The sequence below is a fragment of the Naegleria gruberi genome, assembly GCF_000004985.1.
Source record: "Naegleria gruberi genomic scaffold NAEGRscaffold_18, whole genome shotgun sequence".
NCBI classification, from domain to species: Eukaryota; Heterolobosea; class Eutetramitea; order Acrasida; family Naegleriidae; genus Naegleria; species Naegleria gruberi.
This window is the reverse complement of record NW_003163309.1, coordinates 218027-233430: the sequence shown is the minus strand read 5'-3', so window position 1 is coordinate 233430 and position 15404 is coordinate 218027. Positions and strand designations below refer to the sequence as shown.

Here is a 15404-nt window from a genome sequence, read left to right as displayed (position 1 = left end):
CCTAGGTTTGTGTTATTTTGTTTTTTTTAAAGTTTGCTCAAAAATTTGGCGGGAAAAAATTACGATTTTATTTTTATCACAAAGTTAGATATATTTACAAGTTGACCATATATTATTATGATTTTGTTATAATACAAATTATTGTAGGATAGCAATAGATACATAACTAACACTACTATCTTCCATTGATTTAGCAGCACTTGATTGACTATAATTTAAGAATAATGATTCATGGTTCTTCCAATTATTAGATTTCTGTAGTGCATTCAACATGACAAGAATTGGATTCTTTCCACAAATTGTATTCTTGTACTTTTTCATGTAATTGTAGAATTCTTCTGGATTTTTGGAGTGTTCAGTAATTTTAGAAACTCCCAACATGTCTAATTGTTGAATTGACTTTGAAAGAGAAATATCCTTATTAATAACATATTGATAACTAAATCTCTTCCCCCAATGACAGAAATCACTACTAATTACAAATAATGATTCCTCACTATCTAAATAAGGTGTCAAAGATTCAGCCATTCTACTAATTGATTCACTTGATAAATCACCAACCATGATTGGTACAATTTGAATCTGATTCAATTTTTCTCTAAATAAATATGCAATAAAAGGAAATTGTAATTCCAATGAATGTTCATCCTCTTCATTCTTCTTATCTTTCAAATATCCAAATAAATCTGAATACTTGCTTACTAATTCACTTTGAATACTCTTGTTAACTTTCAATGCACCAAGTGGAGTATTACACTGATCACATTTTGACAATACACATTGATCATCCAAGTAAAGTCTATGACAAGGTCCCAAAACAAACACTGTTCTAATCTTATCATAATTTGATGAATTCAATACACAACTGTATCCATGTGCTGATGTAGGAGCTGAATAACGATAACCAGCATGAGGAGAAATGATGGCTTTTACCTTCTTTCCGTGATGAATTGAAGTGCTACTTGTTGATGAAGCCTTCTCCAAATAATCATTCAATTCATGAGAGAGTGCCTCTTTATCATCTTGATACCAAGCTCCTGCAAAAGCATCTCTTCTTGCTATTACCATGATGATGTGATGATGGTGATGGTGATGGTGAGATGATGCTGTTAATTAATATTACTAGAAAGTTTTTAACCGCTATTTACTTGAATGTTCCAATCTAATTTAAAAACGTCCAAATAGTCTCTTTCTTATCGGAAGTATAATGATTCAATTTTTTTAAACTATTAATATTCAAATTGAAAGAATTTGGCATTGATTTTCATTAATTGAACACGTGGATGATACGATCATCACGATTATCTTCAATCAGTTTAAAGTAATTTAATATTTTGTAAAGATTGCTTCCATTCAAGAGAAGAATAAAACGTTCCCGCCAAAATATATCGTTTTTTTCACCATTAAAAAAAATGTCCACCACAACACGAAAAACCTTTCCCTCACAACAGCAACAATCATCATCACATAATGTGACAAGTAAAAATCCACCATCAACCTCATCCTCCACAATAAACTCCACCAACAAACCAAAAAGAAACTTTTCCTTTCCCTATGAAAAACCATATGATATCCAACAACAATATATGGAACAATTATTTGATACTATCCAAAGTGGCAAGGTAGGAATATTCGAATCTCCAACAGGAAGTGGTAAATCATTGAGTTTAATTTGTGGAGCCTTGTCATGGCTCTATGCTCATTATGCAGAAAGAGATGGAATTAGTAATGAAAATAATGATCAACATCAACATCATTATGTAAACTCAACTTGTTTAAAGAGAAAATTGAATAGTGATAATGATGATGAAGAACCTTCATGGGTCACTGAACAAACATTAAAAAGACAAAAGGATGAAGAAGAATTGGAAAGAAAGGAACGATTGGAAAAGAGTAAGAAGAATGTTCAAAAGTATGATGAGAGGAGACAACAATTTCTTGCAGATACCATTCTAAAGGAGAGTGATGATGATTTATTATTGAATGAAGTGGATGTTCTAGATAAGATTGGAATTAATAATGAATTATTAAAGGATTTATATGATGAAGATGATAGTGATGATGAAAGACCAATCTTTTCCACAAGTTATGGTCAAAAGAAAGCAGTTGAGGAGGATAATTTTGAAACACCTAAAATTATATATTGCAGTAGAACACATTCTCAATTGAATCAATTTGTTCAGGAATTGAGAAAGACTGAATTTTCAAAGAAGGTTAGAGTTTCTAATATTGCCTCGAGACAAGTTTTATGTAATAACGAAGATGTGCTCTATAGAAAAACAAAGAATGGAAATATTCAAAATTCTCTCAATGCAATCAATGAGAAATGTCAATATTTGAGAGATAAAAAGGCATGTTCTTATGATAATGATCCCTCACTATTTAAAGATCACATGACTGTTAAGGTACATGATATTGAGGATTTATTGGATTTGGGAAAGAGATTGAAAATTTGTTCTTATTTTGGAACAAGAAAGGCACTTCCTATATCAGAGTTAATTTGCATGCCTTACAATTCACTTATTCATGAACAAACTAGAAAATCACTTGGTATCTCAACATTGAAGGATTGTGTTGTAATTATTGATGAAGCTCACAATTTGATTAATGCTATCCATCAAATGCATTCTGTCGAATTGGACATTACTCAACTTTATTTAGTTAATGAGACACTTAATAGTTATTATACTAAATTCAAGAATAGACTTTCAAGTACCAATCAAACAAATATTAACAGACTATTAACAATTATTAACAATATGATAACCTATCTTAATACTGTAAAGAAACCATCTACTCTTAATATTATTGCAGATGAAGGAACTGGTTCTAATGATATTGGTGGATTTATTGTTTCCATTACTGATCTCGTTTTTGAGACTAAATTAGATAATATTAATTTATTTGATATTGCAGAATTTATAGAAAAGTCAGATTTAACTAAAAAGTTGAACATGTTCATGGAAAGACAAGACTCTAATAATCAAACTGTTACCATTCACAATAACAAGACAGTGAAGAGAAACAATTACTCTGCAAACTATGTACAATACAATGCAACAAAACCCTCAATAGATGTATCTAAAATTATCACACCAGCAACAAGTAATATTGCTGTAAATAATTTTGTCTCACTACTGTTGGCCTTAATGAATGTTGATAAGGATGGAAGAGTTTTTGTTCGACCACAACAAAAGATTAAATTCCTTCTCCTTAATCCTAGTGTATACTTTCAATCTATTTTAAAAGAAGCTAGATCAGTAATTTTAACTGGAGGAACTATGGAACCAATACAACAATTAATACAACAAGTATTTCCCAAAACAGAATCTTCCAAAATTCACATTTATCAATGTGATAAGCACATTGTTCCCCAAAATCATTTCTTACCGATCGCCCTTTCCAAAGGTGTCGACGATATTGTATTAGATTTCACCTTTAAAAACAGACAAAAGAATGATGCCCTAACAAAAAGTTTGGGTAAAATGATAGTGAACTTGTGTAATATTGTTCCTGATGGTGTTGTACTGTTCTTCCCTAGCTACCAATATGAGAAGACAGTATTCGAATACTGGAAGAATAATGGTATAATTGGCCAAATAGAAAAGAAAAAGAAATTCTTGAGAGAGGCAAGCACCAATGAGGAACCCAACTCATCATTGGAAAAAATCTTACAGGAATATAAGAAGATTATTGATCATAATTTTGGAAATTCTGTATCTTCCAACAAACAACAACAACAGCATCAGTAGCATCAGTAGCAGTAGCAGTGGTAGTGGTGGTAGTCTACAGAGATATAATGGAAGTGTTTTGAGTTGTGTTGTGGGAGGTAAACTTTCAGAGGGAATTAACTTTTCAGATGGATATGGTCGATTGATAATTGTCGTTGGAATGCCTTATCCAAATACTACCGATCCTGAATTGGTAGAACAACAGAACTTTTTTGAAAAAACCACCAAAGTCAGTAAGGGAGAATATTTAGACAATCTTTGTATGAATGGAGTTAATCAATCAATTGGAAGAGCAATTAGACATAGTAAGGATTATGCAACTGTTCTTTTATTAGATAAGAGATATCACCAATCGAGATTAACAAACAAACTCTCAAAGTGGATAAGAAAAGGCGTTCAAATTCAAGATTCATTTGGAAAGAGTGTTAACTCTATTGAGCAATTCTTTAAAGAGAAATCAAAATATCAATCAGATATTGAGAAGAGTAGAAAAGATCAATGGATCAAGCTAACAACAACAACACTTAAAAAGTAAATAATTTAGAAATTTATAATTACATTAAGAAGAGTTGCACAAATTGATCAAAGTCAATATTTCCTTCGCCATCTTTATCAACCATGCCAAATAATTGATCAAGCTCAGCATCAGACATGATCATTGATAGACCAATCTTTTTCATTACATTTCTCATTTCTGCCTTGCTAACCTTTCCATCATCATTTGTATCAAATAAAGAGAATGCATCCTTTAATTCTTCTCTTGTGTGAGCAGTACCATAATCAGTTGGAGTAGATTTACTATTCTCTTGAATATAATCCATACCAGATGAAAGAGAAGTGGACATTTGAAGATGTTGAACAGCATTTTGACTATAACCCTTTCTTACTTTTCTAGTATTATTTGTATTTGGAGAATTTGGTACACCAACAAATCCACCACTACTTGGTTGATTTTGTAAAATGACTGGAACCACAGGAGAACTATTTCTTCTTGACCTTGCATCAAGAGATGGCAATTTCAAATTCTCAACAGGTCTTATATAGGTGGTATTTGTATTAAGATTTTGTGTTGGTGAGTCCTGGAATGGTTTAAAAATTGGAATACGTTTCCTTAAAGCATCAAACAAACTAAATCCATCCTTTGTTTCTTTCAAGTTATTCTTACTAAGCACACGTTTAGTAAAATTAACTTTAGGTGGAGAGGCACCATAAGCAGGTGAAAGTGAAGTTGCTCTACTTCTTGTAGAGGCATTAGATTGAGGTGAAATTGGAGCAAGTTGATGATTAGGAGAGGAAGGTGTGGTATTACCACTTCTTGATGAAGGTGAAAAGCTTGGTGGAGAAAGTGTATTTGAATTATAACTTGATGGTGAGTGTCTGGAGGAGGGTGAGGAAGGAGGTGGAATATTACGAGGTGGAGTTCTTTGAAATTGTGTTGTGGAAGGAGAGGTAGGTTTGGTTGGTGAAATTCTTGATGGTGATATTACTTTGGTGGGTGAAGTCTCCACTGTGAATGGGTCTTCGAATGGATTATTAGAGGCTGGAAAATAGAATGCTTCCTCTTGTTCCTCTTGTTCATCTTCTTGTTCGACCATCATCAAGTCAAGGAATTCATCAAAGGTAATGCAACCTTTTGAGCCAGCACTCCGTATGATTTGGTCGACATCATCAATAGTTACATGGTATCCAAGGTCATTGAGAAAGAGTCTTAATTCCGCATGTCTGTTTTACATGTTCAAATGTTTTTCAAGGATTTAATAGTGATGATCATGGAGATGATAAGGCTTGTGTTAATAAAATTGAATAGTACATTGAAACATACCTAATAAAACCATCATTATCTCTGTCGAATACTGAGAAGATATTCTTCATCATTTCATAGGATTGATATTTCATTGCACCAGAGTGATGATAGGATGATGATGTTGGTGCAACAACTGAAGAGGATGATGATGATGATTTGAGGTAGGAGTTATTTTCAGGTGAAGATGGCCCAATAGAAGGAAGAAAACAAGTATCTCCAACTTCACTTCTAATATCCTTAACTCGCTTATGCAACATGATTAATTTTGTTACTAAGTTACAATAGAAGGTTTTTTTCACTTTGGTTTATTTGTTGTGATTGGAAGAGTTTTCAAAGAGAAGTGAATTGCGTTGTGATCACACAAAGTGTGACTAGGTCAACTTGCTGTTAGCGAGGTTGCGAAATTCCTGTTTGCAACACAGAATGTTGATCAAGAAGAGGGCAAAGACAGTACATTTTGGGAAGCGGGTTTTCTTGGTTCCTTAAAGAAATTTTCGTAGAACATACCTTAAAATCGATTACACCATCAAAATTAGTGTCCAGTAAATGCAACATGCTATTAGGATAAGGAAATTCTAACAATCCAAATCTAAAGAAACTTACTCTACGATACGGTCTTCTGTAAAATCTTCAGCTAAATCTCCCATACAATATTCGTGAATAATTTCCTTGATTTCCTGCATATATGGTTTAGGAGAGGTGATTCCAGATTTGAATTACTTACTTCGATCTGTATCAGATGAGTTTTCCATTATGGTTTAGAGTGTAAACATGTTTTACAGAGATGTATGACCATTGATGGTTTAAAGTACTTGAATTACTCAGTAAAACATACCTCAATCATTCCGTCCTTATTAACATCGAATATTTCAAACACTTTTCGGTCCATTTCTTCGTCACTTCCGTTCAAAACACTGTCCCTATATGAATCCATAAACACACGAACAAAGTTTTGAAAATCTACCAAATCATTACTCTCTGCTACATTTTTAATCATCGACTGCACTTCAGCATCCGAACTAAATTGATTTAATCGTTTAAGCATGATTTTTAATTCCATAAACGTTATAACACCATCCTGATTTTTATCTATCGAATTGAAAACTTCCCATAAATCCGATATTATTTGATCATCTGATATTGTTACAGGATGATTCCTAGAAATTACTTCTTCAACTTCTTCTTCCGATTCATGATCCGAGTCATCAAATGAAGGCTTCTTCTTTGGCATTTCTTTATATTTTTGAATCTAATTCAAAACAATTTGTAGTTTTTTGGCGCGAAAAAAAACATCCTCATCTTTTCGATTACTACAACTGATTTTGCAGATTCATCACCACTAAAGAAAGGCTCATCCCCAACCATGTAAAACAATACGTATACTTTTATTTACTTTGATTCCCAAGAATAGTCAAGGAACTAAGGGAAGCCAAACAAATCTATTGATGAACTTGTATTAAGGAGACCTATAGAGATATTACATGTAATACCGACCATGATACTTCATTAAAAAGATATCTGCCATATTTCAATTAAGGAAAATATGGGCTACACTCCAAAACGTTGAATGGCGATATATAAAAAGACCTTATAAGACATTAATACAAACACCTTATAAGATGATGTATACATTATCTTGGACCCTTATTGGGGAGGTTTGTTTAAACAATGTTAGGCATTTGAAACAGATTAACTCTCAACACTTCATAATTACTTTCAATATTCTTTTCACTCATTCTACCAAATTCTTAATAACATTGTTTGAATCAGAAACAATCCCATCCATAAAAAGACAGACTTCCAAGCATAACATTCGCCCATTTTAGTGTAGCTTCATCCAAACTAGGATGGACACAGATAGCATTGCTTTTCTTAAATTAAGTAATTTAACTTTCATAAACGATAACACCCTCACTTTACTTGAAAAATAACTACTAACAACTCCAAATCACAACTGAAACCTGCCTACCAATGTCCATGCATCTGAGAATGGATTGAAGAATTCAGAAGATTCTCTATTGGTTCTGGTTAATAATTGTGAATCTTTCAAAATCCACAAGTTATCCTCAATTGGTATGAACCTTGGCTTTTATTATTTGAATGTTTAAATTCCAATTCTAATTATCATTCTTCTTAATTATTTCACATAAATTTTCGATCACAAAATTATTTCAAATTTTAAATAAAAATGGGAGAAAAGCCAAAGAGTATTAGTCTTAAGAGATTTATCGGAAAGAAGAATGCAATCACTGGATTTTTTCAATTAAACAGAATTCATATGAGAAGAGCAGGAATGTCCATTCCAATCTTCTTTTTACTCTACTTGGCCTTTTCCAATCACCCAGAAAGATACAATTATTCATAGAAGAAGACTTTTTATAAAAACAAGGCTTGGCAACATATATTAGAAAGGAAAAACAAGTGATAATCGGAATAAGAAAAATTTACCAGAGAGAAAATTATATCAATTAAACACATCATCACTCCACCCATTAATGAAATATTAAATAGTAATATTAAATAATAACAATAATAATATCAAATTGATATTTGATGATAATAAACTACAATTTTCAATCAATTTGATGATATAAAAAATGCTTTGCAACCTTCGTAGACTTTCAAGAACAACTCTAAAGTTGTCAACAAAACAACAACAACAATATCGTACCATCTTCTCCGTCTCATCTATTCAATATGCCAAGAAGAAGGGTGGTGTTAGTGATGAAGAAATGAGTAGGATTTTAAATTCCGTCAATAAAAGTAAATCATCTGCTGCAGCAAAGGAAGAACAAGAACTTGAAGAATTACAAGCCTTGTTAGAAGATGAAGAAATTTTGACAAAACAAGAAAGAAAACCAAAGGCTACTACTACTTCTACTACTTCAAATAATAATAATAATAATACTAGAAACAAACCACTCGGATCCATAATAGATGAAGATGTTGATATTGATGATGTTGAAATGGATAAAATGTTGAAAGAATTGGGACTTTCTGGAAGATGGGATCAATATAAGGATATGATTAATTCTTTTGATAATGGTACAGGAGGTAATGGAATGAATGAACAACTTATTGAAGATGAAGGTGATTTGAGTTATGAAGATAAGAATGCTTACAAATTATTTGGACAAAATTATATGGATTCATTGAAGAATGAATTTGATAGTCCTGAAATTTTCAACTTTATTAAGAATCAAGCTGATACAAAGGGAGGTGATTTTGCTTCTGCTGCTGCAGCTGCTGCTGTCAACTCTGCATCAAAGAAGGTTGAAAAGACTCCATCCACTGCCAAACCAACAGGTAAATCTGCTACTACTACTACTTCTACTTCTACTACTGCCACACCTGTTGCTAATAATTCTCAAAAGAAATCAACAAGTAATTCAACAACAACAACTAAACTATCAATGGATGATATCAGTAAGATGGATTTGAATATTTCACCTGAAGAAGTTATGAAAGATTTCCAAAATCCAGCCATGAAAAAGATGATGAAACAAGTTCTTGGTGTTGATTCTGAGGAACAATTACAAAAGTTTGAAAGTGATTTGAAAGCCACTCTTGGACAAGGTAAATCTCTTAAGGATATGGAAGATGAACTTGAAAAGGAAATGAAAGAATTGGAATCATTATTTGGTTTCGCTAAGGATTTGGCTAAAGGAAAGAAGAAACCTTCCAAAAAGTAAAAGTACACAAATTTATTATTTTATGATGATGATGTATTATTATTATTATTTGTTTTGACATTGTTCTATAGAATTCACAGCAGCTTCAACATATTGCATCTTTCTTTCCAAGTCGTTTAATTTTTCATTCAATTCCAAGAGTCTCACTCTCATGTTTCTTTCTATTGTTTCATCATTCCGAAATAATTATTTTATGATAAAATTATAAATTATATGATTGATGATGTGATGATGATTTGATGATGAATAAATTATGTAATGATGATAAAAAGTTAGGTTTAGTCTCTAGTGGTGGAAACTTACCGAATTTATTTAAAAATTCTGTTACTTGAAGAATACACAAGGACACATCTTCAACGTAGTCTCTTGTTTTCCAATCGTCCTTGGTGGCTTGTACCATAAAGTTAGACATTTTTTAATGTGAAGTTTGACAGATTTGATTGTTGATCGAACTCAGTTCCAGAGAAAAATTTTAATTTAAAGCTCTTTCTTCTAATAACAAGTAAAATGATTAAGAATTATAAATTTAAATTTATTATCATAATAATAAAAATTGTTACTTCTTTTGAGCAGATAAAATAGATTGTTGACATGCAGCAATTCTAGCAATTGGAATTCTAAAAGGTGAACAACTAACATAAGTTAAACCACAAGTATGAAGGAATTGAACAGAATTCATTTCACCACCATGTTCACCACATAAACCAACTGTTAATTCAGGTTTAACACTTCTACCTTTTTGTACTGCCATTTTAATTAATTGACCAACACCTTCATTATCTAATATTTGGAATGGATCATTTTGAGTCAATTCCATTTCAATATAATCTTTTAAGAATTTTTCAGCATCATCTCTTGAAAAACCAAATGTCATTTGTGTTAAATCATTTGATCCAACACTAAAGAAATCTGAAATGGATGCAATTTCATCTGCTAATAAAGCAGCACGTGGTGTTTCAATCATACATCCAACTCTATATTTAACCTTATTGGATAGAGAAGATGAGGATGAAATAATACGTTGTGCAATACGATCAATAATTTCCTTTTGATGTCTCAATTCTTGAATGGATGAAATTAATGGAATCATAATTTCAACATGAACAATTTCACTTTCACTTTCAATTGCAGCTTCAAATATTGCTTCTGCTTGCATTTGTGTAATTTTAGGTAAAGTAATACCTAATCTACAACCACGATGACCTAACATTGGATTCTTTTCAGTTAATTCTTCAATTCTTCTCTTAATAATATGAATATCTTCATTCAATAAATTAGCTAATTCTTCAATTTCATGTTCTTCATGTGGTAAAAATTCATGAAGTGGTGGATCTAATAAACGAATAGTAACTTTTCTATCACCCATTACATTAAATAAACCAATAAAATCTTGTTTTTGATATTGTTTCAATTTTGTAATTGCATCTTGTCTCTTTTCATCACATGTAGCACAAATCATTCTTCTCATATCCATAATACGAGTCTTTTCAAAGAACATGTGTTCAGTTCTACATAAACCAATACCTTCAGCACCAAATTCTAATGCTCTCTTTGCATCTGATGTTGTATCTGCATTAGCATAAACTCCCATTGTACGATACTTTTTTTCAATTTCCATAATTCTACCAAAATTACCACCTGTAACTGTTGGTTCACTCATTTTCAATGCACCATTAAAAACTAAACCAGTTGAACCTGAAATTGTAATAATATCACCCTCTTTAAAATCAATACCATTAATTGTACAAGTCTTTTCATGTTCATTTACAATTAATGCAGAACAACCACTAACACAACATTTACCATTCTGTCTAGCAACAACTGCTGCATGACTAGTAATACCACCATTTGTTGTAAAAAAACCTTGTGACATTTGCATACCAGCTAAATCTTCAGGTGAAGTTTCAGTTCTCACTAAAATAACATCACCTCTGATTTTTCTTTCTTTTGCCATTTCAATTGCTTGTTCAGATGTAAAGGCAATTCTACCAACTGCAACACCAGGTGATGCTGCTAATCCTCTTGCTAATGGTTCATGTTTTTGAATTTCTTCATCTGTTAAATATTTATGAAGTAATTGATCTAATTGTGATGCATCAATTTTTAAAATTGATTCTTGTTCTGTAATTAAATTTTCATCTAACATGTCACAATAAATTTGTAATGCAGCAGCAGCTGATTTTTTACCATTTCTACATTGTAACATGTATAATTGATTCATTTCAATTGTAAATTCCATATCTTGAATATCCTTATAATGTTTTTCTAATTTGTGTGAAATATTAATTAATTCATTATAACATTGTGGAAATTCAATTGATAAATTTTCAATCTTTTCAGGAGTTCTAACACCTGAAACAACATCTTCACCTTGTGCTTGTGTTAAATATTCACCATAAAACTTATTTTCACCAGTTGATGGATTTCTAGAAAATGAAACACCTGAACATGATCTCTTATCAATATTACCAAATACCATTGTTTGAATATTAACAGCTGTACCTTTCAATCCTCTAATATTATGAATTCTTCTATAATGAATTGCTCTCTTATTTGACCATGATTGAAATACTGCTATTATTGCTTTAAACATTTGTTGTCTTGTATCTTGTGGAAATTCTTCACCTGTCATTTCTCTAATTGTTTCTTTATGATCTTGAACAATTTCTTTAATTTCTTCCAATGTTAAATCAATATCTAATGAAATACCTCTCTTCTTTTTTTGTTTTTGAATATTTTCTTCAAATTTTTCATACTTGACTCCCATCACTACATCACCAAACATTTGAATTAAATTACGATATGAATCCCATACAAATCTTTCATTACCACCAAAATTGGAAATCATTAATTGTAAATTATCATCACACAATCCTAAATTTAAAATTGTATCCATCATACCTGGCATTGATGCTGCTGCACCACTGTTTTTTTTATATTATTATATTATTATATTATATTATTATATATTGGATTGGGTATGGATTGTATGGATGAGTGTTGATTGTGAGTATGATACAATCATTGTATTAAAAAAGTAATATAAAATTAAATGATCGGAATGATGAAAAACAAACCTTCTAACAGAAACTAGTAAAACTCTATCACCTTCTTGTTGAAGAGAACCAAATTTCTTAGCAGCAACTTGTTCTAATTTAGTTAAATATTGATTAACTTCATCAATAATTTGTTGTGGAAGTTGATCTTTAGTAACTTTAGTTTCACCTTCCAATTCAATATTAGAAGCATAATTATTATGTTTGTTAAATAAAACATTGGCTTCAGTTGAAATTGTAAAACCAGGTGGAACAGGAACACCTAAATTACACATTTCACTTAAATTAGCTCCTTTACCACCTAATAAATCTTTCATATTACGATTACCTTCTGTTAAATTTTGACCACTTTTTGGATCAATACCAAAAAAGTAACAAAATTTACTTGGATTGGATGACATTTTTTGTTATTATTAAATGAAATCTTTGCAGTTATTATTGTTGTATTTTTTTTTAAATTGAATCATAAAAAATGTCCCTTTGTAGTTGAAGAAAATAGCGAATATTTGTGCTGGAATCCATTTTGAGCACTGACGATACCAATTGGGAAATCTTGTTAGGTCCTATTTTGGTTTTAATAAAGACCACCTATTGTAAAAAGATGCAGAATTGTTCATAATTGATATGGAATGATGAATTTGTCATTGAAAATATTACAATTGATTGTTGTTTTATTAGGTCTTGAGTAAGGTTGTGGCGAAACTATTACCTCAATTACCTACATCCACAAATGTCAATATATACACATTAATACAACTATTATTATTACAATAACCAGATCAATTGGATAACTTACTAGTCTCTGAGGTGATATGTGGTTCATTGAGGTGAAGAATACATTGATTGAAAGTGTTTACTTATAATACAATGGATAACAATCACCTATTGAATGTATTCTTTTTGGAAGGGATTGATCTATTATTGGCGATATTGTAATTAGTTCATTTCAGGGATTATTTATATCTAAATTTATTGGATAATATAATGACAAGTCACAAGATTCACTACTGAATGTCATCCATATGATTTACTATGGATCATCATCATTCCATATTATTGATGAATCTTCAATATAATACAATTTCAATTCTTCATGGCTGCCGAGATGTAATAAAATAATTTATGAATTTTAAATACACAACATAATTTTATTTCATTACACAATATATAAATTTCTAATAAAAAATAAATAACTAAATAATTCTAATAAATCTGATTGGTAATCAAATTTAATATTTTCTATTTATAGTATGTACTCTTAAATAATAATCAATAATAATTTTAATAAAATTATCACATGATTGATTATCTTTACAAACTGATTGTATTTTTTGTAAATAATCAAATGATAAATTATTTGAACAAAATATTTTAAAATATTCAACAAATTCTTTACAATTATTATTATTTTGTGAAATTGATACTAAATTTAGTAATAAAATAAATTCAGTATCATTAATTTCATTAAATTTTTCAATAATTAAATTACATGTATATTTAATTAACCATGTAATATCTAATTGTTGTGAAATAATTAAAATACCAATTAAATTATTTAAATTTAAATTATTTAATTTATATCCATAACATAATTTAAATATTATTTTTAATATTTCATTAATTTTATTTGAATATTTAAATAAATTAATTATCCATTCATCTGATATCATCATTTCAATAAATTCATATAAATTAATTTCATTAATATTTAAATTTTTAAATAAAATATTTAAAACTGGACTATGAATAGATAATATACTTTTATGTAAATATAATATTTCATTTGAATTTTCATCAATTATAATTTTAATATCATTATTTTCATTATTATTATATAATAATTTTAATGATTCATTTATATTTTTAATATTATTATCAATTCCATTTATAGTAGTAATATTATCAATTTTATAAATAATTTGTTTAAATGATTTTTTAATATTTAATAATTTATCTTTAATAATTTCAAATAATTTTTCTGATTTTAATAATTTTTCATTTTCTTTAATAAATGCTAAACATTTATTTGCTAATAATAATAAAATACTATTTTTAGATTGTTTTAAAATATTTAAAGAAAGATAATTATTAACTTTTTGTAAAATATTCATAATATTATCAATATTAATTCTATTTGATAGATCATTAAATAATAATAATTTAATTTCATTATTAATATCATTTATATCATTTAATATAAATAGACATGTTACTAAATTTAATTCAATTTCATTAAAGGAAATTAATTTTATAAATTTATCATAATTAATAAATAATTCATCTAAATTAGTTAAATTATTTAAATTAATTAATGCATTTTTAATTAAATAATATAATGCTTTTTGATCATTTTCATTTAAATATTCAATTATATTATTATTTGTAATTAAATTATAAAAATCATTGGAAATATTTTTTAATAAATTTAAATTTAAATAAAAATTTGAATTAATTTCATAATTAAAATTAAAATTATCAGTTACAATTAAATTATTAATTTTAAATATTTCATCATTATCTGTTTCATGTATTAAAATAGTAAAATTTTTACCACAACAAATTTGAACATTATCACCTTCCTTAATAGTAAATGGTAATTCAACTTGTTTTAATTCATTAAATTTCTTATTATATCCTAATTCACCAAATTCATTAGATCCAAATGAATAAAATTTATTATCAATAGTTTGTAAAAAACTATGAAATGTACCACTTTCCATATTTATAATATTATCCATTTTAAATAAATTACCATTATAATCAATAAATTTACATTCATTATTATTATTTAAATATAAAATTTGATATTCATTTAAAATTAATTTTTGATATACATTTTCAAAAATAAAATTATTATAAACTTTATTTAAAATAATTTCATTTTTAATTGGATTATAATAATCATTAAATAAAGGAGATAATATATTTGTATTATCATTATAAATAATTATAGTATTAATACCATTACATTGAATATCTTTAATATCTTGTATTTTATTATTATTAATAAATATATTTTTATTTTTATTACATTCTTTTACTATTTTAGTAATATTTGTAAAATTTAAAGTATAAAAATAGTCAACTTGATATTTACCATTTTTTTTATATTCTATAAAAG

General features: G+C 28.7%; 5 protein-coding genes across 5 annotated transcripts; 2 read left to right on the top strand and 3 right to left on the bottom strand.

Annotated features, from left to right (window-relative positions):
- Window positions 1-138: 138 nt before the first annotated feature.
- On the bottom strand, window positions 139-1068 carry NAEGRDRAFT_32836 (uncharacterized protein; the record flags this gene model as incomplete). The annotated part of the gene is made up of 1 exon (XM_002678280.1): window positions 139-1068. The coding sequence occupies one exon, from the start codon at window positions 1066-1068 to the stop codon at window positions 139-141; it is 930 nt and encodes a 309-aa protein (XP_002678326.1).
- A 344-nt stretch (window positions 1069-1412) lies between these two features.
- NAEGRDRAFT_36353 (DEAD/DEAH box helicase) lies at window positions 1413-4287 on the top strand (the record flags this gene model as incomplete). The annotated part of the gene is made up of 3 exons (XM_002678370.1): window positions 1413-3128; window positions 3198-3716; window positions 3793-4287. The coding sequence occupies 3 exons, from the start codon at window positions 1413-1415 to the stop codon at window positions 4264-4266; spliced, it is 2709 nt and encodes a 902-aa protein (XP_002678416.1). The 3' UTR covers window positions 4267-4287.
- NAEGRDRAFT_32906 (uncharacterized protein) lies at window positions 4286-6766 on the bottom strand (the record flags this gene model as incomplete). The annotated part of the gene is made up of 2 exons (XM_002678279.1): window positions 4286-4488; window positions 6436-6766. The coding sequence occupies 2 exons, from the start codon at window positions 6764-6766 to the stop codon at window positions 4286-4288; spliced, it is 534 nt and encodes a 177-aa protein (XP_002678325.1).
- A 1363-nt stretch (window positions 6767-8129) lies between these two features.
- NAEGRDRAFT_57752 (uncharacterized protein) lies at window positions 8130-9254 on the top strand. The gene has a single exon (XM_002678369.1). The coding sequence runs from the start codon at window positions 8133-8135 to the stop codon at window positions 9225-9227; it is 1095 nt and encodes a 364-aa protein (XP_002678415.1). The 5' UTR covers window positions 8130-8132; the 3' UTR covers window positions 9228-9254.
- Window positions 9255-9741: 487 nt separating this feature from the next.
- NAEGRDRAFT_36352 (pyruvate phosphate dikinase) lies at window positions 9742-12724 on the bottom strand. Its single transcript, XM_002678278.1, has 2 exons — window positions 12305-12724; window positions 9742-12151 (listed from the first exon to the last, which is right to left on the bottom strand). Exons 1-2 carry the CDS (start codon window positions 12682-12684, stop codon window positions 9784-9786), a joined length of 2748 nt encoding a protein of 915 aa, XP_002678324.1. The 5' UTR covers window positions 12685-12724; the 3' UTR covers window positions 9742-9783.
- Between the last annotated feature and the right edge of the window lie 2680 nt (window positions 12725-15404).